At 44.3% G+C, this 15,104-nt stretch overlaps 1 protein-coding gene across 3 annotated transcripts in view; it reads left to right on the top strand.

The window, feature by feature from the left end:
- The window catches only part of CLMP (CXADR like cell adhesion molecule), a 121,762-nt gene extending 107,052 nt beyond the window's left edge, over positions 1-14,710 (top strand). The window contains exons 3-7 of one of the 3 annotated variants that reach the window (XR_012423834.1): positions 1,584-1,785; positions 2,472-2,639; positions 3,107-3,229; positions 12,083-12,231; positions 13,508-14,710. Coding sequence is in view for 2 of the 3 variants with exons in the window: in XM_005579973.5 (XP_005580030.1) it covers positions 1,584-1,785; positions 2,472-2,639; positions 3,107-3,229; positions 12,090-12,231; positions 13,508-13,808 (936 nt within the window). In the remaining variant the exon portion in view is untranslated. Of the gene's footprint in view, positions 1-1,583; positions 1,786-2,471; positions 2,640-3,106; positions 3,230-5,630; positions 6,401-12,082; positions 12,232-13,507 lie in introns of those variants that run through there. The other 2 variants (XM_005579973.5, XM_074015485.1) reach the window with 2 other exon arrangements.
- Positions 14,711-15,104: the final 394 nt, after the last annotated feature.

The following is a 15,104-nucleotide window of genomic DNA, read 5'->3' as shown; positions in this document are numbered from 1 at the left end:
CAACAAGGTGAAACCCCAGCTCTACTAAAAATACAAAAATGAGCAGGGCGTGGTGGCATGCATCTGTAATCCCAGCTACTCAGGAGGCTGAGGCAGAATTGCTTGAACCCAGCAGGCAGAAGTTGCAGTGAGCCAGGATCGCACCATTGTACTCCAGACTGGGCGACAAGAGTGAGACTCCGTCTAAATAAAAAAAAAAAAAAAATATATATATATATATATATATATATATATATGTCCGGCTTAGTGAAATAGGGCAAAGGAAGCAATCAGGTATGCATTTATCTCATGTGTACAGAGGGGTAACTGAGTTCTGTCCGTCCTTTGTCCACAAGCAGTCTCCTTGTGGGCAAATTGTGCAGGAGTACTGTAAGCTTTTTTTTTTTTTTAATCTTTGTAGCTATCTTATTTGTTATTCAGGAACAGAATGGAAGGCAGGCCAGGTGTGGTGGCTCATGCCTGTAATCCCAGCACTTTGGGAAGCCAAAGTGGGGTGGATCACTTGAAGTCAGGAGTTCAAGACCAGCCTGGCCAATATGGTAAAACCCTGTCTCTACCAAGAATACAAAAGTTAGCCGGGCATGGTGGTGTACACCTGTAATCCCAGCTCCTCAGGAGGCTGAGGCAGGAGAACTGCTTGAATCCGGGAAGCGGAGGTTACAGTGAGCCAAGATTGCGCCACTGCACTCCAGCCTGGGCAACAGAGCGAGACTTTGTCTCAAAAATAAATAAATAAATAAAACCAAGTAAACAGTCCTGTCTCATAGAAGTCTCTCAAATACTTTAAAAAAACAAAAACAAAAAAAGAACAGGAGGCAGGTTTGCCAGGCACAGTTCCAAGCTTGACCTTCCCTTTGGCTTCCCGAGGGGTCCTGAGGTTTATTTTCCTTTCACAAGTCTATGCCTAATATACGCGTAGCTCTACACTTGCACATTTTCCTCCTTTCCTTGACTTAGCTATGTGAACTTCAGTATGTAACTCAAACTTAAAATTCCTTACCTGTAAGACGGAGTGGTTCTGAGCATTTAATATTACTTTATAACTAAAAATGCTTCACAAATATGAAGTGTTACTATTTTTGGAAGGAGAGGCAAGGCCTAGGCAAAAGTACTGTACTTTTAACTTTTATTTAGAACAGAGGTCTTGTCGGTGGCTCACGCCTGTAATCCCAACACTTTGGGAGGCCGAGGTGGGCGGATCACAAGGTCAGGAGATCGAGACCATCCTGGCTAACACAGTGAAACCCTGTCTCTACTAAAAATACAAAAAAATCAGCCGGGCGTGGTGGTGGGAACCTGTAGTCCCAGCTACTCAAGAGGCTGAGGCAGGAGAATGGCATGAACCCAGGAGGCAGAGCTTGCAGTGAGCTGAGATCGTGCCACTGCACGCCAGCCTGGGCGACAGAGTGAGACTCCGTCTCAAAAAAAATAAGAATAAAAAAAGAACAGAGGTCTCTTGGACTCTTAGTCCCAGGCTTGGCTATTTTGTGCCACTGGGAGTACTCCCTTTCCTCTTCTTCACACCATCAGGAAAGGCAGGCCGAGAGTTACACTGCTTGACTCTGCCTCGGTCTATCCCACAGGTGATCACTTACTCCAGTCGTCACGTCTACAATAACTTGACTGAGGAACAGAAGGGCCGAGTGGCCTTTGCTTCCAATTTCCTAGCAGGAGACGCCTCCTTGCAGATTGAACCTCTGAAGCCCAGTGATGAGGGCCGGTACACCTGTAAGGTTAAGAATTCAGGGCGCTACGTGTGGAGCCATGTCATCTTAAAAGTCTTAGGTAAGATAGCATGCCAAAGTGAATGTCTACAGCTTATTTCTAAGGTATCTAAGAGGGATAGTCATATGCATCACGGTGGTACAAAAGTTCATGTTCAGTACTTTGTATTATACATTCAGAAGTCACCTCGTCCAGTTCCCTGGGAAGAAAGGTGTATCTTCTGTATTATAGCCATAATAAAAAATGAAAATATAAGAGCAATTTTCCATAGTTGTCCATTACAAAACATAAATATTCTCTAATATTTAAGTGGGATCTTCATATTTAAGTCTCTCAGATATGATTCAAATTCACTTCTGTTTTTTGACAGCAAGAGCTACTAAGTTCTACTTAATTGCTTCCAAATTAATACACTGCTGTATCAGCAAAACCATGCTCAACTTTCCTAAAATGTCCAATAATAATGTGTCTTCTTTGAGAAGTAATGAGGCAGCCTCTTACCCAAAAATTACAACAGCACCACTGGAGTTGGGGGTATGTGTGCTTAGGGGATGGAGGTGGATGTTTTTCTGGGGGTAGTGTAAAACATGGCTAGTTGAATCCCCACTCAAAAGTTGACCAAAACGGATGGCTGGAGAAGCAACTCAATAGGACATAATTTTTCCATTGAATCTGGTTTTTCCATTGAATCTGGTGTTTCGGGATCTTTGAATCGTTACACTTTTGCTTGGTGGTGTTGTTGCCAGTGAGACCATCCAAGCCCAAGTGTGAGCTGGAAGGAGAGCTGACAGAAGGAAGTGACCTGACTTTGCAGTGTGAGTCATCCTCTGGCACAGAGCCCATTGTGTATTACTGGCAGCGAATCCGGGAGAAGGAGGGAGAGGATGAACGTCTGCCTCCCAAATCTAGGATTGGTAAGTCATCTTCCTACCAATCTACTGAGCCAACAAAACAGTCCTCTATCCAAGAGCTCTAAATCAGCTTTGTCAGCATTTCACTATGTGACCTGAAATACCCTGCTGAACCTCCTGAACATCCATTTTTAAAATCCATTAACTAGAACAGAAAATCTGCCTTTCCTTTCCTCAAATGACATGTAAAAGCAGTAAAAGAGATTAGAAGAAATGTACTACATACATTCACTGTATCTAAATATTATGTTTAGTATCCCTTAAATGGTCACAATCTTTTGTAACTTTTGAGGATGTGCTGCAACTTAAAAAAAATGTTTATCTTTATTCTCATGTTCCCATAGCGTATCTTTTCCATCATTTCATTCTTATCAAATAGTATTACAGAATCTCAGGTCAGTGACAAAGTAAAAAATAAATACAGATACCATCACTAAAGGGATTTACAGTCATTCTTTCTGCTTGTGCAGACTACAACCACCCTGGGCGAGTTCTGCTGCAGAATCTTACCATGTCCTCCTCTGGACTCTACCAGTGCACAGCAGGCAACGAAGCTGGGAAGGAAAGCTGTGTGGTACGAGTAACTGTACAGTGTAAGCATCCAAAGAGGTTTTAGTTTCATTTTTTTGTTTGTTTTGCATTGTAGATCAATGTTAAGACATTCTAATCATGAGTAAGAGTAAGGTTAAGGTCAAAATCTTTATCGCCAGAAGGATATGGCTATCACCAAAAGAAATTCAGTAGTTCCACTTAACAATTGACTGGTCAGGCACAGTGGCTCATGCCTGTAATCCCAGCACTTTGGGAGGCCCAAGTGGGCAGATCTGTTGAGGTCAGGAGTTCGAGACCAGCCTGGCCAACATGGTGAAACCCCGTTTCTACTAAAATACAAAAATTAGCTGGGTATGGTGGTGGGCGCCTATAATCTCAGCTACTCAGGAGGTTGAGGCAGGAAAATCGCCTGAACCTGGGAGGCGGAGGTTGCAGTGAGCCAAGATCATGCCACTGCACTCCAGTCTGGGCGACAGATCGAGACTGCCTCTCAAAAAAAAAAAAAAAAAAAACCAGCCAGGCGTGGCGGCTCACGCCTGTAATCCCAGCACTTTGGGAGGCCGAGGCAGGCGGATCACAAGGTCAGGAGTTTAAGACCAGCCTGACCAACATGGTGAAACCCCATCTCTACTAAAAGATACAAAAAATTAGCCGAGTGTGGTGGCGCACACCTATAATCCCAGCTACTCGGGAGGCTGAGGCAGGAGAATCACTTTAACCTGAGACGCGGAGGTTGCAGTGAGCCGAGATGGTGCCATTGCACTCCAGCCTGGACATCCAACAAAAAGAAAAAACAAAACAAAACAAAAGAAAACACCAGTTGACTGTATTTACAAATATGTGAATTAACCAGCTCCCTAAAGAAATTCACTATATCTAGGAGAGTTATAAACACCATTCCTAAAAACAAAAACAAACAAAACCGCCAAGCTAGTTATATGCCACCTACGATTCTAGGCAAGCAGATAAGATTTCTCCTCTCCACAGAGTATTCATGAGTCCATACATGCATGTGCACGTGCCCACACACGTGTGTACACGTGTTATAATCAAGCATTTGATTTGCCTCAAGTACAGATGAGAGATAGTAGCAGGTGACTCAAGACCTTTAGCTGTGGATTCAGATAACTGCCTGGATTTCAATCACAGCTATCACTAACTCTGTAGTACCTTAGGCATATTTTCCAATCTATAAAGGAGAATAATAGTTAACTATCTCATAGAGTTTTTCTTTTTCTTTTTTTTTTTCTGGAGACAGGGTCTTGCTCTGTCGCCCACGCTGGAGTGCAGTGGCGCAATCTTGGCTCACTGCAGCCTCTGCCTCCCGGGTTCAAGTGACTCTCCTGCCTCCACCTCCCGAGTAGCTGGAATTACAGGCACATGCCACCACACCTGGCTAATTTTTGTATTTTTGTAGAGACAGGGTTTCGCCATGTTGGCCAGGCTGGTCTCGAACTCCTGGACTTAGGCGATCCACCCTTCTTCACCTCCCAGAGTGCTGGGATTACAGGCATGCGCAATAGCACCTGGCCTCTTAGAGTTTTTCTGAAAAGTTAATAAATGAACACATTTATTTACAACTGCCTAGGAACAGAGCTTGACATACAGTGGGTATTTGATAACATTAGCTATTATTATTATTTCTCCTTAATCAATGTAGTAACTTTAGACTTCTGAACAGAATCCTACAGCCACAAGCCATGCTTGCAGTGTTAACATTTATTTGGCGCAATAAATAGTATGCCAGGCTTATAATCTAGAGATTGAGTCTTGAAAAAAGACAGGATAAACCAAGTTGAAAGATAAAAGGAGGCAGGGCGTGGGTATTAATCTTTGTTAAATTGTCTTCATAACATCTTTGTTAAATTGTCTCTAATTTCTCAAATGCTCTTTGGACCACTTTTAAAATTTTCCTAGCCTCCACCCTCTTTTTTTTTTTTTTTGAGACGGAGTCTCACTCTGTCACCCAGGCTGGAATGCAATGGCGTGGTATTGGCTCACTGCCACCTCCACCTCCCAGGTTCAAGCGATTCTCCAGCTTCAGCCTCCCGAGTAGCTGGGACTACAGGCACATGCCACCACACCTGGCTAATTCTTGTATTTTTAGTAGAGACGGGGTTTCACTATGTTGGCCAGGCTGGTCTTGAACTACTGACCTCGTGAGTCACCTACCTCGGCCTCCCAAAGTGCTGGGATTACAGGCATGAGACACTACACCCAGCACCCCCTTATTAATAAATTAAATAAAACCTTTGTCAGAATCAATATTTTACTGTTTTCAAAGTTATAATTCAACATTCTGTGCCCATTTTGGTTTAGCTGTTTTTTCAATGATTTGAAAGAGTTCTTTATTATGTATTTATATACTCTGCTTATTAGATTTTGCACTCTGGTGGTTTAAAAAATATATCTATGTAATTATTTGCTACTTCTCCCTTCAAGAGGTATACCTTTGTCCAGGTGCAGTGGCTCACACCTGTAATCCCAACACTTTCGGAGGCCAAGGTGGGCAGATAACTTGAAGTCAGGAGTTCGAGACCAGGCTGACCAACATGGTGAAACCCCATCTCTACTAAAAACAGAAGATTAGCTGGGCGTGGTGGCACATGCCTGTAATCCCAGCTACTTGGGAGGCTGAGGCAGGAGAATCGCTTGAACCCAGGAGGTGGAGGTTGCAGTGAGCCTAGATTGCACCGCTGCACTCCAGGCTGGGCAACAAGAGCGAAACTCCATCTCCAAAAAAAAAAAAAAAAAAAGAGGTACACCTTCATTCTCCCCTTGAGTATGATCTGAACTTAGTGACGCATTTCTGATGAATATAATACAGCAGAAGTGATGGTATGCTGCATCTGCAAAAGCACTGCAGCTCGCTTTCTTAGATGTTAGATCTCTTAGATCACTCAGATCCTCTCCTAGATCACTCACTTTATGGGAAGCCAGCTGCTTTAAGAGCCTTATATAGAGGCCCACTTTTTTTGTTTTGTTGTTTTGTTTTGTTTTTTTCAGACGGAGTCTCACTCTTTCACCCAGGCTGGAGTGCAGTGGCGCGATCTCGGCTCACTGCAAGCTCCGCCTCCTGGGTTCACACCATTCTCCTGCCTCAGCCTCCCGAGTAGCTGGGACTACAGGCACCCACCACCACGCCCGGCTAATTTTTTGTATTTTTAGTAGAGACGGGGTTTCACCATGTTAGCCAGGATAGTCTGGATCTCCTGACCCTGTGATCCGCCCGCCTCAGCCTCCCAAAGTGCTGGGATTACAGGTGTGAGCCACCGCGCCCAGCCAGAGGCCCATGTTTTATGTTTTATTTTAAGCAAGGAAACTGAGGCCTCCAGCCAACAGCCATGGGAATGAGCCAATTCAGAGGCAGATCATCCAACACCAGTCAAGCCTAGGAACAGGGCTTGACACATTGTGGGTGTTCAGTAACACTAGCTATTATTATTATTAACAGCTTGCTGGATTAGACATCGAGCTACAAAGTTGCAGACTATAATTCCTGAGGTCATCTGTTTAACTGGTAGAGAAATTATTTCCATCTCTACTAGACAGAGATCTACAAGTTGCCCTTACAGAGTTGTATATTACTAAGCTCTGTACTTCTTTTGTCTATTTCCAAGTTTCAGATAACTTTTCTTAAAAACACAACAGTCAGGCCAGGCGTGATGGCTCACACCTGTAATCCCAGCACTTTGGCGGGTCGAGGCGGGTGGATCATGAGGTCAGGAGTTCAAGACCAGCCTGGCCAGCATGGTGAAACCCCATCTTTACTAAAAATACAAAAAATTAGCTGGGCATGGTGGCGTGCGCCTGTAATCCCAGCTACTCGGGAGGCTGAGGTAGGAGAATCACTTGACCCCAGGAGGCAGAGGTTGCAATGAGCTGAGATCAGGCCCCTGCACTCCAGCCTAGGTGACAGAGAGAGACTCCGTCTCAAAAACAAAACAAAACAAAAGTAACACGCAGTTTTCGGGAAAAGAAATAAAAAATGGTCAATAAACATAAATAAAGAGGCCCCCCAAAATCCTTTTTTTCCCCACTAGGTTGAGAAAAAAAATCACCCTTTTAATTTTGTTTTGTTTTTTTTTTTTTTTGAGACGGAGTCTCGCTGTGTCTCCCAGGCTGGAGTGCAGTGGCGTGATCTCGGCTCACTGCAAGCTCCGCCTCCCGGGTTCACGCCATTCTCCCGCCTCAGCCTCCCAAGTAGCTGAGACTACAGGCGCCCGCCACCACGCCCGGCTAGTTTTTTGTATTTTTAGTAGAGACGGGGTTTCACCATGTTAGCCAGGATGGTCTCGATCTCCTGACCTCGTGATCCACCCGCCTCGGCCTCCCAAAGTGCTGGGATTACAGGCTTGAGCCACCACGCCCGGCCCACCCTTTTAATTTTAAGCTATCAGTTTAGTAAATATAAAAACTGTAGAATCGATATTAGAAAGGTTATGAGGAAACATGTTCTTTTACATTTTTGACTAACATTGGGAGCACAATTTAGCTTTATCTATAGATTTCTGAGGGGTAAAATACATTAAAGTAAAACTTACACAAAGAAGGAGGATAAGAGTACAACTTGATAGATTTTCTTTTTTCCTTTTTTTTTTTTGAGATGGGAGTTTCGCTCTTGTTGCCCAGGCTGGAGTGCAATGGCACAATCTGGGCTCACCGCAACCTTCACCTTCCAGGTTCAAGTGATTCTTCTGCCTCAGCCTTCCGAGTAGTGCTTGCGCCACTACGCCCAGCTAATTTTGTATTTTTAGTAGAGATGGGGTTTTTCCATGTTGGTCAGGCTGGTCTTGAACTCCTGACCTCAGGTGATCTGCCCACCTCAGCCTCCCAAAGTGCGGGGATTACAGGTGTGAGCCATAGCGCCCGGCCGGTAACTTGATAGATTTTCAAAAGCGAAGGTAACTGTGTAACCAGTATCATGATTAAGAACCTGTTTCTGGCCAGGCACGGTGGCTCATGCCTGTAATCCCAGCACTCTGGGAGGCCAAGCTGGGCGCATCACATGAGGTCAGGAGTTTGAGACCAGCCTGACCAACATGCCAAAACCCCAGCTCTACTAAAAATACAAAACTTAGCCGGGCAAGGTGGTGCACACCTGTAATCCCAGCTACTCGGGAGGCTGAGGTAGGAAAATCACTTGAATCTGGGAGACAGAAGTTGCAGTGAGCCGAGATTGTGCCACTGCATTCCAGCCTGGGCAACAGAGTGAGACTCTGCCTCAAAAAAAAAAGAACCTGTTTCTAACTCCTGCTACCTCTCCATAATCCAGGTTTCTAACTTTATGGATTACTTTTCCTATCTCAAAACTTTAAATAAATGGAATCATTCCATTGTGTCTGGTTTCTTTCATTCCCTATTATATTTTTGAGACTCATCATTGTTGTTGCCTATAGCTACAGTATGTTATTTTTCATTGTTTTAGGGTATTTCATTGTATAACTATACAATTAGTCATTCATTTTATTTCAGATGCAAAAGTGCATTCCATTTTATCCAGCAATATTTCTGTGAATTTATCTTTTAGATACATGCCCCAAGTGTCCAAATACATATGGAAAATAATGATATATATATATTTTTTCTTTTTTTTTTTTTTGAGACGGAGTTTCACTCTTGTTGCACAGGCTGGAGTGCAATGGTGCGATCTTGGCTCACTGCAACCTCCGCCTCCCAGGTTCAAGAGCTTCTCCTGCCTCAGCCTCCTGAGCAGCTGGGATTACAGGCCCGCGCCCCACGCCCAGCTGATTTTTGTATTTTCAGTAGAGACAGGGTCTTGCCATGTTGGCCAGGCTGGTCTCGAACTCCTGGCATCAAGTGATCCATCCGCCGCAGCTTCCCAAAGTGCTGGGATTACAGGCATGAGCCACAGCACCCAGAGATATATTATTTTCAATTGTGAAAAATTGAAAGCGACCTAAATTTCCATTAACAGATAATCCATCTAGATTATATGTCCTGGAGCTGGGGCAGTGGGGAAAACAGCATTCTCTATTTGAAATTACTCAGGTAAAATAACTCCATTCCTTTGAGACCTTAAATAAAAATATCCAAAGTCCAATTTCTTTAAAAAATAAAATTTTGGCTGGGCATGTGACTCACGACTGTAACTCCAACGTGCTTTGATGGAGGCGGGTGGACCACCTGAGGTCAGGAGTTTGAGACCAGCCTGACCAACATGGAGAAATCCCGTCTCTACTAAAAATACAAAATTAGCCAGGCATGGTGGCGCATGCCTGTAATCCCAGCTATTTGGAAGGCTGAGGCAGGAGAATCGCTTGAACCTGGGAGGCAGAGGTTGCGGCGAGCCAAGATCATGCCATTGCACTCCAGCCTGGGCAACAAGAGCGAAACTCCGCCTTAAAATTAAATAGATAATTATATCATTTTGTTTTAATAAGAATAAATAGGCTGGATGCACCGGTTCACACATGAAATCCCAGCACTTTGGGAGGCCAAGGCAGGTGGATCACCTGAGGTTAGGAGTTTGAAACCAGCCTGGCTGACATGGTGAAACCCTGTCTCTACTAAAAGTATAATAATTAGCTGGCCATGGTGGTGCACGCCTGTAATCCCAGCTACTCAGGAAACTGAGGCAGGAAAATCACTTGAATCCGGGATGCGGAACTTGCAGTGAGCCGAGATCGCGCCACTGCACTCTAGCCTGGGCAACAAGAGCGAAACTCCGTTTCAAAAAAAAAAAAAAAAAGAATAAATAGCAAATTCTGTTGGTTATACTTCCAAAATATAGGCAACATCCATGTACTTGTTTCTATATACGTTACTTTCATCCTAGCCTAAGCCATCATCATCTTTAGCCTGCACTATTATAAGCCTCCTAGCCAATGTCCCTGCTTTCTTTCCTACTTCTCCACTATTTATTTTCCCTAGAGCAGCCATGGTGTGCTGTCTCAGATACAATTTGGATTGTGTTACTTTTATTCCTCACACATTAAAATCTTTGCCATGGCCTGTGTGGGCTGGTCCTTTCCTGTCTCTGTGACCTCACCTCCCTCTACTCTTCCTTGCTCACTATGCTCCAGACCCACTCACATTAATTGTGCTTGTTATTTTCTGCCTGGAATGCGCTGTCCCTGGATAATCACAAGATCACCCATTATATCATGTATGCCACAACTCAAATGTCACCTCCTCAAAGTCTTGATTACCCAAACTTAAGTGGTATCCCTCCATAACCCCTCTAAAATTCACTCATCCAATTTTGCCTTCATGGAATTTATCCATTATCTGAAATTATCTTTATTTACTTGTTTATCTGTTTTCCCCTTCTGGAATGAAAACTCCACAAACGCAAAAAGTTGCCGGTCTTCAACAATGCCTACAACTGTGCCTGGCTCAGGGTAGGCACTGAAATAAATATTTGGTATATGAAAGAGTGTGTATTACTAAACTACAAATCGTATTTACCTTAACTTCTGAAATTCTAGGATCCAATGTCAAATTCCACAGAGTCTAACATTATAGGTTATATTCCTTTTTTAAAAATCAACTTTTATTCTACTCAAAAAAAATTTTTTTTTTTTTGAGACAGAGTCTTGTTGGAGTGCAGTAGCATGATTTCAGCTCACTACCACCTCTGCCTCCCAGGTTCAAGCGATTCTTCTGCCTCAGCCTCCCGAGTAGCTGGGATTATAGGCTTGTGCCATGATGCCCAGATAATTTTTGTATTTTTAGTAGAGACGCGGTTTTGCCGTGTTGGCCAGGCCAGTCTCGAACTCCTGACCTCAAGTGATCCGCCCACATCAGCCTCCCGAAGTGCTGGGATTACAGGCATGAGGCACTGTGCCTGGCCAAAAAATTTTTCTTACATTCCCTTTTATATGACTGGTGGGAGAAAACAGGGTAAGTCGGCAGAGCCAGAGGAATGCCCAAATGCTATCCTATTAAGGCTGACAAATCTTCAGACATGATACGATTACTCTCCTAGCCCAGTTTTATCATCTGAACCCACCCAGACTTACTCACTAAAGCATGGCCACTTGGTCGGGCACGCTGGCTCACTCCTGTAATCCCAACACTTTGGGAGGCCAGAGGCGGGCGGATCACGAGGTCAGGAGACCGAGACCAACTTGGCTAACACGGTGAAACCCCATCTCTACCAAAAATAGAAAAAAATTAGCCGGGCGTGGTGGTGGGCGCCTGTAGTCCCAGCTACTTGGGAGGTTGAGGCAGGAGAATGGAGTGAGCCCGGGAAGCGGAGCTTGTAGTGCGCTGAGATCGAGTCACTCACTTCAGCCTGGGGGACAGAGTGAGGCTCCGTCTCAAAAAACAAACAAACAAAAAACAAACAAAAAAACAAAAAAAAAAAACCTGGTCACTTGCTGGCGAAGTCTGTGTGATTCAGTAACTACAACAGCAAATATATCAAGAGGGCTGGTCATACAATAATAGAGGGTAATGCAGTACTATTCAGGAAGATAAAGACCTGGAGGCCGGCGCGGTGGCTCACGCCTGTAATCTCAGCACTTTGGGAGGCTGAGGCGGGCAGATCACCTGAGGTCGGGAGTTTGCGACCAGCCTGACCAACATAGAGAAACATCGTCTCTACTAAAAATACAAAACTAGCCAGGTGGTGCATGCCTGTAATCCCAGCTACTCAAGAGGTTGAGGCAGGAGAATCACTTGAATCTAGGAGGTGGAGGTTGCGGTGAGCCGAGATCGCGCCAAGCCACGATAGTGCCATTGCATCCCAGCCTGGGCAACAAGACCAAAACTCTGTCTCAGAAAAAAAAAAAAAAAAAAAAAAAAAAGACCTGGAAATACTCATTCTGTCCAGAGCTTATGTTTTTTTTTTTTGGTTTTTTTTTTTTTTTTTGAGTTCATGTATTTCCTAGCTTATGTTTGGTTTTACTTGTGCTTTTGCTTCTGAGAAAATAGATGTACAAAGCATCGGCATGGTTGCAGGAGCAGTGACAGGCATAGTGGCTGGAGCCCTGCTGATTTTCCTCTTGGTGTGGCTGCTAATCCGAAGGAAAGACAAAGAAAGATATGAGGAAGAAGAGAGACCTAATGAAATTCGGTAAACTTCTCAAATCCCTACTTTTACGGGGCTTCTGTTTTAGGGCCAGCACTATAGTGACCAGTCAACATAAAGGTTCCCAGTTTTCTCTTAACCATAAATCTGTTAAAAGGATTATCCTGGTAGGTAAGAAGTTCCAGTCTAGGGACAGAATGTATGGTTTACCTGGACTTTGTTGTGAAACTGTCTTACCCTCAACAAACACTTAAAAGTTAAATTAGGCTGGGCGTGCGTGGTAGCTCATGCCTGTAATCCCAGCAATTTGGGAGGCCGAGGCGGGAGGATTATTTGAGGCCAGGAGTTTGAAACCAGCCTGGTCAACATAGACTCCATCTTTACAAAAGAAAAAAAAAAAAAAAAAGGCCAGGCGTAGTGGCTCACGGCTGTAATCCCAGCACTTTGGGAAGCTGAGGCGGGTGGATCACGAGGTCACGAGATCGAGACCATCCTGGCTAACAGGGTGAAACCCCGTCTCTACTAAAAATACAAAAAATTAGCCGGGCGTGGTGGTGGGCTCCTGTAGTCCCAGCTACTCGGGAGGCTGAGGCAGGAGAATGGCATGAACTTGGGAGGCAGAGCTTGCAGTGAGCTGAGATCACGCCACTGCACTCCAGCCTGGGCTAAAAAAAGCAAGATTCCATCTCAAAAACATAAAAAATAAGAATAATAAAATAACCAGGCATGGTGGCCCATGCCTGTGGTCCCAGCTACTCAAGAGGCTGAGACAGGAGGATGACTTTAGCCCAAGAGTTTGAGGGCACAGTGAGCCATGATTGCACCTCTGTACTCCAGCCTGGGTGACAAAGCAAGAGCATGTCTCAGAGAAAAAAAAAAAACAAAAGTATGTGTGTGTATATATATGTGTGTATATATATATATACACACACACATAAAACAGTTCAACTTACTTTACTTCTGATTCACTTCTACTCATAATGGGCATACAATGAAAAATGGGCATACCCATCCTATAGGCCATGAAAGGGTTTATACAGACAAACCGTGAATCAGAAGGAGTGCTGTCTAGACCATCTCAATGGTAAGATCCTATCCTCCCAGTATAATAGAGTTGACCTGTAGGCTAACAAGATATACACTTGCGTGAGCCAAGCATTGTCTTAAGATACGAGGAAGTATCTATGTCTCTAAATGGTTGCCTTCTGATGGTATTATTTGAGGTTTACAGCTTAGGAAACCTCAGAAGGAAGCAATCATAGTGGAAGCAATCACAGATCTGCCAGTGTTAAAGTTTATCTTTGCTGTTTTTTCTCTTCAGAGAAGATGCTGAAGCTCCGAAAGCCCGTCTTGTGAAACCCAGCTCCTCTTCCTCAGGCTCTCGGAGCTCACGCTCTGGTTCTTCCTCCACTCGCTCCACAGCAAATAGTGCCTCACGCAGCCAGCGGACACTGTCAACTGATGCAGCACCCCAGCCAGGGCTGGCCACCCAGGCATACAGCCTAGTGGGGCCAGAGGTGAGAGGTTCTGAACCAAAGAAAGTCCACCATACTACCATGACCAAAGCAGAAACCACACCCAGCATGATCCCCAGCCAGAGCAGAGCCTTCCAAACGGTCTGAATTAGAATGGACTTGACTCCCACACTTTCCTAGGAGTCAGGGTCTCTGGACTCTTCTCGTCTTTGGAGCTCAAGTCACCAGCCACACCCCTCGAACCAGATGAGAGGTCATTTAAGTAGCAGTGAGCATTGCACAGAAGAGATTCAGATAAGCACTTTTCTTATATGATACCAAACAAGCAAAAGGATGTAAGCTGATTCATCTCCAAAAAGGCATCTCATTGTGCCTTTAGACCAGAGTAAGGGAAAGCAGGAGTCCAAATCTATTTGTTGACCAGGACCTGTGGTGAGAAGGTTGGGGAAAGGTGAGGTGAATATACCTAAAACTTTTCACGTGGGATATTTTGTATCAGTGCTTTGATTCACAACTTTCAAGAGGAAATGGGAGGCTGTTTGTAAATTTTCTATGCATTTCTGCAAACTTACTGGATTACTGCAATTATTCAGACAGTCAAGCAGAACCCACAGCCTTATTACACCTGTCTGCACCATGTACTGAACTAACCACTTCTAAGAAACTCCAAAAAAGGAAACATGTGTCTTCCATTCTGACTTAACTTCATTTGTCCTAAAGTTCGGATATTAATTTCAAGGGGAGTTGTAATAGTGGGAGATGGAGAAGAGTGAATGAGTTTCTCCCACTCTATACTAATCTCACTACTTGTATTGAGCCCAAAATAACCGAAAGGAGACGAAAATTTATGACAAAGGATTGTGAAGAGCTTTCCATCTTCAAGATGTTATGAGGATTGGTGACAAACATTAGAAATATATAATGGAGCAACTGTGGATTTTCCCTCAAATCAAATGCCTCTAAGGACTTTCCTGCTAGATATTTCTGGAAGGAGAAAATACAACATGTCATTTATCAACGTCCTTAGAAAAGATTCTTCCAGAGAAAAAGGGATCTAGGAATGCTGAAAGAGTAACCAACATACCATTATAGTCTATTCTTTCTGAGAACATGTGAAACCAGAATTGCAAGACTGGGTGGACTAGAAAGGGAGATTAGCCGGGCGCGGTGGCTCACGCCTGTAATCCCAGCACTTTGGGAGGCCGAGGCGGGCGGATCACAAGGTCAGGAGATCGAGACCACAGTGAAACCCCGTCTCTACTAAAAATACAAAAAATTAGCCGGGCGCGGTTGTGGGCGCCTGTAGTCCCAGCTACTCGGGAGGCTGAGGCAGGAGAATGGCGTGAACCCGGGAGGCAGAGCTTGCAGTGAGCCGAGATCGCGCCACTGCACTCCAGCCTGGGCGACAGAGCGAGACTCCGTCTCAAAAAAAAAAAAAAAAAA

The sequence above is a fragment of the Macaca fascicularis genome, chromosome 14 (assembly GCF_037993035.2).
Source record: "Macaca fascicularis isolate 582-1 chromosome 14, T2T-MFA8v1.1".
In the NCBI taxonomy this organism is placed as follows: Eukaryota; Metazoa; Chordata; class Mammalia; order Primates; family Cercopithecidae; genus Macaca; species Macaca fascicularis.
The sequence above is the reverse complement of the archived record's forward strand: the minus strand, read 5'-3'. Positions and strand labels throughout refer to the sequence as shown.